Source organism: Lolium rigidum, chromosome 2 (assembly GCF_022539505.1).
Source record: "Lolium rigidum isolate FL_2022 chromosome 2, APGP_CSIRO_Lrig_0.1, whole genome shotgun sequence".
Taxonomy (NCBI): domain Eukaryota; kingdom Viridiplantae; phylum Streptophyta; class Magnoliopsida; order Poales; family Poaceae; genus Lolium; species Lolium rigidum.
Genome location: NC_061509.1, coordinates 1,549,682 through 1,560,771, shown reverse-complemented (window position 1 = coordinate 1,560,771; position 11,090 = coordinate 1,549,682). Strand labels below are relative to the sequence as shown.

Below are 11,090 nucleotides of genomic sequence, written 5' to 3'. Positions count from 1 at the left end.
CAACAAGGAAGACAATGTAGAGTCTTATAATGCTTGTAATATGTTCTTATGTAAGCTTTGCTGTACCGGTTCATACTTGTGTTTGCTTCAAATAACCTTGCTAGCCTAAGCCTTGTATTGAGAGGGATTACTTCTCATGCATCCAAAATCCTTGAGCCAAAACTATGCCATTTGTGTCCACCATACGTACCTACTACATGGTATTTCTCTGCCATTCCAAAGTAAATTGCTTGAGTGCTACCTTTAAACAATTCAAAAGTTATTACCTCTTATTTGTGTCAATGTTTTATAGCTCATGAGGAAGTATGTGGTGTTCATCTTTCAATCTTGTTGGGCAACTTTCACCAATGGACTAGTGGCTTCATCCGCTTATCCAATAATTTTGCAAAAAGAGCTGGCAATGGGGTTCCCAGCCCCAATTAATTAACTTTCATAATTTTACAAAAATAGACACTCCTCCATGGTATGTGATTGTTGGACGGCACCCGAGGATTCGGTTAGCCATGGCTTGAGAAAGCAAAGGAGGGGAGGAGTGTCATCTAAATAAAACTAAAATAAAAAGGCACTCCTTCATGGTATGAGATTGTTGGCAGGCACCCGAGGATTCGGTTAGCCATGGTTTGTGAAAGCAAAGGTTGGAAGGAGTGCCACCCAAAAATAAAAATCTTTCATGGGAGCCGCTCTTTGAAGGTCTGTCTGGCGAGGGGGTTAGAGTGCCCACTACCATTCGTTGACAACAACAAACACCTCTCAAAACATTACTTTTATGCTCTCTTCTTGTTTTCAAAATAAAAGCTCTAGCACAAATATAGCAATCCATGCTTCCCTCTTCGAAGGGCCATTCTTTTACTTTTATGTTGAGTCAGTTCACCTACTTCTTTCTGTCTTAGAAGCAAACACTTATGTTAACTGTGCATTGATTCCTACATACTTGCTTATTGCACTTATTATTTTACTTTATGTTGACAATTATCCATGAGATATTCATGTTGAAAGTTGAAAGCAACCGCTGAAACTTATATCTTCCTTTGTGTTGCTCCAATGCCTTTACTTTGAATCTATTGCTTTATGAGTTAACTCTTATGCAAGACTTATTGATGCTTGTCTTGAAAGTACTATTCATGAAAAGTCTTTGCTATATGATTCAGTTGTTTAATCATTGTCTTTACCATTGCTTTGAATCACTTCATTCATCTCATATGCTTTACAATAGTATGATCAAGATTATGTTGGTAGCATGTCACTTCAGAAATTATTATTTTATCGTTTACCTACTCGAGGATGAGTAGGAACTAAGCTTGGGGATGCTGATACGTCTCCAACGTATCTATAATTTCTGATGTTCCATGCTTGTTTTATGACAATACCTACATGTTTTGTTCACACTTTATAATGTTTTTATGCATTTTCCGGAACTAACCTATTGACGAGATGCCGAAGTGCCAGTTCCTGTTTTCTGCTATTTTTGGTTTCAGAAATCCTAGAATTTTAGTGTGGAATTGGAATTTGGGGCCAATAGGCCCAATTCAGCTGTTTGGGTGGCCTTGGAATTGAGGCATGGAAACAGGAGGCAAATTCCGAGCTGTTCCCGCATGCGTGCCTTTTTCACTTGGGCCGTTTCCGAGCTCCCGACCTCGGAAAGGCATGGAAACGCGAACTGGTCGCTCTCCTCATGGTCGCCCCGAACTGGTCGCCCTCCTCCTTCCCCGTCGTTGCTCCCGAGCCGACCGCCGCTGTCGCCCTGCAACCGCGCCATCGCGGGCCCATGCCTCAACCACCGCCGCCGGGGGACCCTGCAACCGCTGTCATCCTCCCCTGCAACCGGAGCCGCCGCCGTGGGGACGTGCCCCAACCACCGCCGCAGGGGGGCTGCAACCGCCGCCGTCTTCCCCTGCAACCGGCCAACGGCGCGGGCCCTGCAACCGCCGCCGACTTCCCCTGCAACCGGCGCCACCACCGCCGGAACTCGCATGGAGGAGATCCGGCCAAGTCCCTTACGCCTCGACCCTCCGTATGGATGCCGCCGCCTAGATGTGATTCCGAGCACCGCCGCCTCGATCCATGGCGGAGCATGCTGGGGGAGGGCGCCGCTGGCCAGGTGTGGTGGACTAAATTCATCAAATTCTAAGTTTGTTCATCCAAACAAGATTTGGAATTGGTTACAAATTTTGATTCCAACAACAATTTCCGAACACATCCAAACGAGAGAATCGAATTAGAAGCCAATTCATTTCCATCTTGGATTTGGAATTTTAGTCCAATTCAATTCCACACTAAAATTCTATGCATCCAAACACAGCAGTAGGGAAATATTCTCGGAATTGGATGAAATCAACGCCCAGAACCTTATTTTTCTCGGAAGCTTCCAGAGAGCCAGTGAGGGACCAGAGGAGAGCCACAGGGCCACCACACATGGTGGCGGCGCGGCCCAAGGGGGGCGCGCCCCCTATTGTCTGGCCCCACCAGGGCCCCTCCGACTCTGACTCTCCGCCTATAAAAGCCTTCCTGACCTAAAAACTTCGGGGGAATAAGCCACGGTACGAGAAACATTCCAGAGCCGCCGCCATCGCGAAGCCAAGATCTGGGGGACAGAAGTCTCTGTTCCGGCACGCCGCCGGGACGAGGAAGTGCCCCCGGAAGGCATCTCCATCGACACCACCGCCATCTTCATCACCGCTGCTGTCTCCCATGAGGAGGGAGTAGTTCTCCATCGAGGCTAAGGGTTGTACCGGTAGCTATGTGGTTCATATCTCTCTCCCATGTACTTCAATACAATGATCTCATGAGCTGCCTTACATGATTGAGATCCATATGATGAGCTTTGTATCACTATTAATCTATGTGCTACTCTAGTGATGTTATTAAAGTACTCTATTCCTCCTCCATGATGTAATGGTGACAGTGTGTGCATCATGTAGTACTTGGCGTAGTTTATGATTGTGATCTCTTGTAGATTATGAAGTTAACTATTACTATGATAGTATTGATGTGATCTATTCCTCCTTTCATAGTCTGTCGGTGATGGTGTGCATGCTATGTTAGTACTTGGTATAATTGTGTTGGTCTATCATGCACTCTAAGGTTATTTAAATATGAACATCGAATGTTGTGGAGCTTGTTAACTCCGGCATTGAGGTGCTCTTGTAGCCCTACACAATTAATGGTGTTCATCATCCAACAAGAGAGTGTAGAGTGGTTTTATTATGTGATCAATGTTGAGAGTGTCCACTAGTGAAAGTATGATCCCTAGGCCTTGTTTCCGAATAGAAAAGTCACACCACAAAGATTCCTATCTCGCACGCCAACTGCACGCCAGTAAGCTATTTTCTGGTGCCATTGCCGGGGAGGTCACCGTTTATTTACTGTTCCACTGCATGTTTACTCGCTGCCATATTTTATTCAGATTACTATTAGCACTCATATCCATCCATATCACTTGCATTTTACTATCTCTTCGCCGAACTAGTGCACCTATACATCTGACAAGTGTATTGGGTGTGTTGGGGACACAAGAGACTTCTTGTATCGTGATTGCAGGGTTGCTTGAGAGGGATATCTTTGACCTCTTCCTCCCTGAGTTCGATAAACCTTGGGTGATTCACTTAAGGGAAACTTGCTTTTCTACAAACCTCGCTCTTGAGGCCCAACTGTCTACGGAAAGAAGCGTGAGTAGACATCAGCGTAGTGGCATACTTAAATAAGTTGGTGAGCTCTCTTTTATATTTATGTTGGTTTGTAACAGTACTTAAGTTATCTTAGGGTGTTCTCATCGGACCTGTGAGAATACCAACTTGTTAAGATCTTGATTGTAATATTATATCGAGTGTTATGACCTGCAATGTTTTTGTTGTACCACTCTGAGGGATGTGATATTTATGAAGAAGTCCCTTCATGAAGATCATATCAACGACTTGTATATTACAACATGAAGTGGTATGCTAGGTCACCTATATATATGCGGCGGCCAGGACTCCAGGAGAGCGATCACGAAGAGGAAGAGGAGGAAGGCCGGCCACAATGGAGAAGCTGGAGCAGATCCAGCAAACCCTGAGCGAGATAGATGATCGAACCCCCGACGCCCTCCGCGTCGCGTTCAGCCTCGGCCGCCGCGTCTCGCCCGCGCCAGCACCCGGAGAGGAAGACCGCGTCGCTAGCTTCGCCGCCTCCGTGCTGCCGCCGCCACCACTGGTGGTTTACGAGGACGCCGATGCCAACGATCCCGGACAACTCCACGAAGAAGTGCCTCTCGCGTCGACCTCCGAGGACGACGCTACGAAGCTGCTGAGGATGGAGTGGGCTTCCTGCTATCTCCCGGACCACGACGAAGACGCGCACTTCGGGCACGACGAGGCCGGCGTCCTCGGCGTGGCGGACGGCGTGGGATCGTACCGCAATCGCGGCGTGGACGCAGCCGCGTTCTCACGAGGGCTCATGACGAGCGCCTTCATGCACGTCCTGGCGATCGAGCCCGGCACGCCCGTCTGCCCATACACGCTGCTGGAGCGGGCGTACGACGAGACCGTCGCGTCCGCCGCGTCCGGAGCATCCACGGCCGTCATCCTCTCGCTAGCCGGCGCGACGCTCAGGTGGGCGTACATCGGAGACAGCGCCTTCGCCGTGCTCCGGGGCGGCAACATCGTGCACCGTTCGCGGGCGCAGCAAAGCCACTTCAACTGCCCGTTCCAGATCAGTGCCGGCGGGAAGGGGGACAGCGTCGCGAAAGCGGACGTCGGCGAGATGCCCGTGAGGGATGGAGACGTCGTCGTGGCTGGGACGGACGGGCTGTTCGACAACGTCTTCGACATGGAGCTGGAGCGGGTAGTTCGGATGGGCACGGCGCACGGATACTCGCCCAAGAACATGGCGGACGTCATCGCGGGCATCGCGTACGAGATGTCGCGGAGCCGAACGAAAGTCTCGCCGTTCAGCACTGAGTACCAGAAGCAGGCCGCCGGGGTCGGGTTCCACGGCGGGAAGCCGGATGACATCACCGTTGTCGTCGCCTTCGTTCGGGATTTGTCGTGATATATTTGTTTCAATTTCATCACAGTTCGGTAATCTTGCGCCCCGAAGAGTAGCGGGTTTTCACTCTAGCGGTCTAGCCTTGCAAACCAAATTCTACCATCTCCATCCACCCAATTTAGTCATTGGGTCGCCTCCTTCCATGTCATTTTTTCAGACCAGATAACCTTTCAATAGCGGTAATCTCATCTCGACAAGGATCCTGATCGAAACTCAACTACCAAAATAACCATTTACAGCGTCTTATTTCCAGTGAGATTTTAAGCGAACTCCACGATTTCAGCTACATGCAGGCCGCCACTGTATTCGACCATCGCGCCATGACTTGTGTCTAGCAGTTTGGTCTACCCTCCTTTTGAAAAGAAGATGGTATACGCTTTGGACGAGTTGAACTATATCCAGACATGCACATTTCATCGGTGCCATAGTGCGGCGCGAGTACATTACCTTCACCGGTGAGTCCATCTTGCTGAATGCTGATGGACAACACCGTATGAAGCATGGGTACTTAATTAGGATCAAGACTAATAAACTCGTAGCCTTACTGCATATATACTCTTTTGTAGCGGAAGATAAGTCAACATTCCGGCAATTGGTCCCCAAATTGCCTTTGCTGCCTAATGAAGTTCATTAGAGATTCAGATTACAGATTACTCCAAAGGCCTCGTTTTAAAAAGGAACATCCAAAACCTGCGTAACATGTAGAGACCCCGGCGTAACTCACGCGCTTCCGGCGGCCAGAAGGAGTGGGACGCCGGCGAGAAGCAGCATCGGTTTCAAACACAGCAGATCCAGTCCAGGATGTTGGAGCAGCAGTCGTAGCAGCAGGAACAGCTGCAGACATTCGGGGTGCACAGTTATAACAGCCAATTATTCAGTGTGAGGAAGAAACAAGCGATCAATCGAAGAGCGAGCAGAGCCGAGCGGGAAGAGAATAGGAAGGGCTGGATCGGGCGCACGTACCATCCGTCCAGGCTCTTGTCCTGGAAGTCTTCGGTCGCGGACATGGACTGGGCGGTCGGGGGATCCATGGCCAGGCCTCTCTCCTCCCGTGGACGGACGGAGTCCCAAGAAGACGATGATGTGGGGAAGAAGGCAGCGACGGACTTGGGATTAGTTAGGAGTGACACTGGAGCAAGGCAAAGGGCAGAGGCGAGATGAGATGGACGGGAACGCCAATATAAGTGATGACGCACATGGAAGGGGAGGTGGTGCGCGGTGTAAAGACAGCTCCTTTGCCGCGATTTAAGGCACTACTAGTAGCTTTGGAGTTTTGCACCGCCCTATTTGGTGCGTGTCCCACTGATTGCTCGTGTATTCATTTTCTTCAGCTGACGTTGCCAGCTTGGCTTCACCTGTCCAACGAAGCAATTAACGGATTTGATGAAGGAAGTCATCACGGGAAGATAGCCCACTTTGTTTGAAGGACCAGCAATGGTGTGGTGACCCTAGGGCTGTTTCGTACGACTTTGTCGATACACCTTAGAGCATCTCCACCAGCGCGCCTCATAGGATTCTGATAGCGATTTGGGGGCCGGTGTGGTTTTTTGGGCTCGCACCGGTGCGCCCAAACGGCGCCGGCTAGTTTTCGAGCCCAATAGAATCTCGGCATCGCCGTGCCGGCCCCTTCGCGTAGGACGCGAATTGGGCACGCCGGCACCTCGCGGCACGTCAGAAAACGAGCGTGGGCTCCGCCTGGCAGCCATACGCACCAATTTCCCCACCTCCTACCCACGCCCGAGCTGACTTCCACCCCTCTAGTCTAGATCGCCACCGTCCCCGTCGTCGCCGCCCCCCTACTTGCAATAGACACTGCCGCCTGTCTAGGAACCGGCGTCCATCGACACGGACGCCACCCCCTCGACCGGCGGCCGATGTTTCGCCCGGAACAGAGCTCGCCGCCACCGCGGCACAACCGCCCCGTCCGCAAGGTGTTCGTCTGATTGCCGCGATGGACAGCGACGATGAGATGATGGTGCAGCTATTCACGGAGGAGCAGAACATTGAGGTTGTCCGGTGGCAACAGCAGCAGCTGATTCTGACGAACATGTTGCGCGTTCGCCAGCATTTCTTCATCGTGCCTCGGCGCGGCGGCTCAAAGTCAGGCAAGAGGAAGAACATCAACCGGTATCGTCAAGCTGGCGCAATGTTGTTTGACGCCCACTACTTCAACGACGACGCGACTCATTCGCCGAAGAAATTTCGGCGCCGGTTTAGGATGAACAAGGCGATGTTCTTGAAGATTGTCTACGGCGTCAAGGCGTACGACAACTACTTCATGGCCAAGCAAGATTGCACAGGGTTTGTGGAGCTTCACCTCAATTCAGAAATGCACTGCTGCAATGCGCTGTCTTGCATACGGAGCTCCTCCAGATACAACCAATGACTACCTACAGATGGCAGAGTCGACATGTACAGAGACTCCCTACAAGTTTTGCCGAGCCATCATAATTTAATTTCCATTTGTTTGATTGATTGATTGTATGAATAATTTAAGTACTATTTGGTTGATTGCATGAATAATTTAAGTACTATTTATGTGATTGTATGAATTATTGAATATAGTATGAATAAAATGTGATTGATATGTTGTTTCAAAATATTATAAAAAGAAAGAAAAAGTTTTGGGGGCCGCCATTTGGGAGGCGCCGGTGTGGGAACATCGTCCCCAAATAGAGGATGCACTGCCGGCGGCCCGATACAACAGTACCTGCGACCCTGCCGACGACAATTTGGCGCGCACCGGTGGAGATGCTCATATATCCTAACAATTCCCAAACAACCCTATTATTGCTGCATCTTGTCGTGTTTATAACTTACAGGGACAAGCAACCGTTCCCACTCATCTACGCGCTTTTTCCATTCATTTACTTCCCTCCTCCACAAATAAATGTACCTATAACTTTGTCCTAAATTTATTTTATTAAAATTTTACTAGCTTTATGTAGATAAGTATCAATATATATAATGCCAAATTGGTAAATTATAAAATTACATTAATGTGATGATATTAATTTAATGTCATAAATGTTGGTATATTTTCCTATAAAATTGGCTAAAGTTTAACTTAGTACAAAGCTAGAAGTACACTTATTCGTTTATTCGTGAATGGACAGGTTGCTGCACTAGATGTTATAGAGCCCACCCTATATCTTTGGAAAAGGTCCAAAACAAACCTTAAGCTAAATTGAGCACCTAAATTTCAGTCCACAAAATCGGCACTTCAAAATTAGCAATGCGGACATGTATGCCTTGATGCAAACTCGACCCAATTAGGTCCCTAGATGGGTCACGCCTGGATAATTCATCCTTTCGAGTTAGGCCGTTGGGTTGGATATTTCATGTCTAGCTGTCGTTCAGACATAAATAGATTAGACTTGGGTTGACCCCCTCGAGATGCCCTCATCTAGCGAACCCAGTGCCACACCTCCTGTTGCTGCGTCATCACCACGGGCGCCGTACCACCAAAAAAGTACATTTTATGTCCTAAAATCTTAGTGGTTGGGATAATCAAACCTCGACCTCAAAGTTCATCATGTTTGCACCATAAACTATTTAATCCTAGTTCAAATTGAACCCTAGAATTGTTTGGTGCGTCGGGAAAAGGATAATCCCCACTGGAAATACTCATTGTCTTACTACCTAGATAGTGTCGCATGTAAGATTCATATCATATCCCAATCCATCTTCCTCATCATACACCGGTGGTGGCATTTGGGTTAGGGAGCAAGAGGCACCGGCCTAAGCTTCTTACTTTTCTTCTCTGGTCGGAACCGGCCAGGATAAGGAGTGGGAAAGGGTGGGGACCGGGTAGCGAGCAGTGTCAGAGCTTGGTCGTTGACCCCTTAAGGCATCTCCAACAGGGTGGCGCAAATGGATGCGGGGAGATCGTTTGCGACCGCGCGGTCGAAAAATGCATCTTTACCCAACCCAGCGGCCTGGCGCATAGTGACTAGGCTGTCCGTGGAGACGCAAATGCGGCCCTAATATGTGGAACAAACACCTCAAATCTTGATACATATGGATGATTACATGATCAATCTCATCCAAACCCCATCCACCTCTTATCCTACAGAGAACTACTCAATCATGGTGATGGAGAGTGAGTACATAGTTGCTGGTGATGACGTTGGTGGCGGTGATGATGAAGAAGCTCTCGAAATCCCTTTCTCCAGGGTGGAGAGCAGGATCAATCTGACCCCCGAAACGAAGATCGTCGTCTCAGCGGTGCTCTGTTTCGCAAAACACTCCGTCCTTATGGCAGGGTAGGTTTTTAGGGTACATAAGGCACCACGCGAAGGGGGAGGCGAGACGATGATCAAGGGCCAAACGGGCCATAGTGGTGCACCCTATACTGGTGGGCGTGCCACTTGTCTTCGTTTGGGCCTCATGGATTCCCTCTCGTGATTCAAAGCTCCAGGTCCCTTCTTTCGGTGAAAAACTTCTGTGGTATTTCCCCGATTTTATTTTTGTGCGAAAACAGACAAAAACAAGACTTTTACTAAATACAACACTAGATTTAGCAGTTTTATCCAAGTATGATGAGATTCTAGAGAAAATCTTCGAGCAAAGTGTTTGGACTAGTAGATATATTTGAGATGTATCATGTGTATGTTGATACAACGAAAGCATCCTCCGGGGACGGTGATTAGATATTGTCTCACAGTCTAAGGATTAGGTTACGACGCTTTCATAAATATCGTAACGTTGAACTTGATGCGACTTCAATCGAGTTACAATACTTATATGCGGGAATGTACATCATATCATTTCTCAATAATATAATCTCATTTTCAATGACTACGTGTCCATGATCGGGAAACCTCGACCAACCAATTGATCACAATGAACTAGTTGTGCACATGTGTGCTCACCATGGACCCTGATTTATTTACAATATCACACGTGTATCAATGTTTCCGATTGATACAATTATAGCATGACATGAAAATATTTGATATATAATAATAAACACTATTTATTATTTGTCTCTAGGGCACTATATCCAACCAGGAAGAACATAGGAAAGTGTTCCGACATAAGAGAGGGGAGTGCAGGGTAGCTAGGCTGCCCAGGAACACAAGGAGCTGGGCAGGCCAAGGCGCCCCTCCCTTTACCCTCCTTCCAGAGGGAAGGCCTTGGGGCTAGGGTTTGGTGGGCCGGCCCACCAGGGCCAACCGACCTAGGGAGGAGGGCTGGCGGCCAACCCACCCTCGTCGACTGACCTAAGGGCGGTGGCCACCAGCCCATCCTTCAAGCCCCTTCCCTTTGGCCCCTTTAAATAGAGGTGCCCCACCTCAATTGGTGTGCAATGTTCTTTGAACTTTTCTCCTGGTCCTTTGGTTGGTCATGTCTCTCTCTCGCCCTTCTCCACATACGCCAAAAGGCTGCACCATTCTCACTGTGATCGCCTAGCCCTGGATGGCTAAGCTCTCGCGGATTTACCTATGTACGCATGGACTACGCCGCAACGAGGAGATATCCTCACAGTTTGGAGGATTTGTGGGGATCGATGAGCCCATCATCGGCATCGAGTTCCTCTGCACTACTTGGTGAGTTGATATCGATCCAGTACCATTATTGCAACTAAATATAATAGATCTTGAGTGCTCGTGTAAAGGTAAATCTTGCGACAACCATGAGAAAATATCCAAACTCAATTTGGTGAAGTAAGATCCAAATGGCCCGTGCCCAGAGGCTAAAAAGAAGTGGCTACCAAACTTTCAACTAATCTATTGAAAACACTACTTTTATGAAAAGTTCACACATAGATCGGGTTTCCCACCTCATCTAACGACGGCGAGGCCAAACCAGAGGGGGAAACCGACCTATGAGGAGGTGGAGGTGTCGGCGGCGCTAGTTTCTTAGGTGATGACAACTACCAAGGTTTTTCCCCTTTTTTTCTTTTTTCGTTTTTTTTGTGATCAAAGAACTTTATATGTTACTCAAGATTGATACAATCATTCTGAAGAATATTTACTCCCTCCGTTACTAAAAAAGATTATAACTTTATTTAGGTACGAATGTGTATAGACATATTTTATTTATAGTACCAAATCAGACTCGGC

General features: G+C 48.3%; 2 protein-coding genes across 2 annotated transcripts; one reads left to right on the top strand and one right to left on the bottom strand.

Moving 5' to 3' along the window:
• The first annotated feature begins 4,287 nt into the window (after nt 1-4,287).
• Nucleotides 4,288-5,025, top strand: LOC124685810 (putative protein phosphatase 2C 23). Its single transcript, XM_047219845.1, has one exon. The coding sequence runs from the start codon at nt 4,288-4,290 to the stop codon at nt 5,023-5,025; it is 738 nt and encodes a 245-aa protein (XP_047075801.1).
• Nucleotides 5,026-5,562: 537 nt separating this feature from the next.
• LOC124685840 lies at nt 5,563-6,212 on the bottom strand. Its single transcript, XM_047219873.1, has 2 exons — nt 5,986-6,212; nt 5,563-5,856 (listed from the first exon to the last, which is right to left on the bottom strand). Exons 1-2 carry the CDS (start codon nt 6,051-6,053, stop codon nt 5,799-5,801), a joined length of 126 nt encoding a protein of 41 aa, XP_047075829.1. The 5' UTR covers nt 6,054-6,212; the 3' UTR covers nt 5,563-5,798.
• Nucleotides 6,213-11,090: the final 4,878 nt, after the last annotated feature.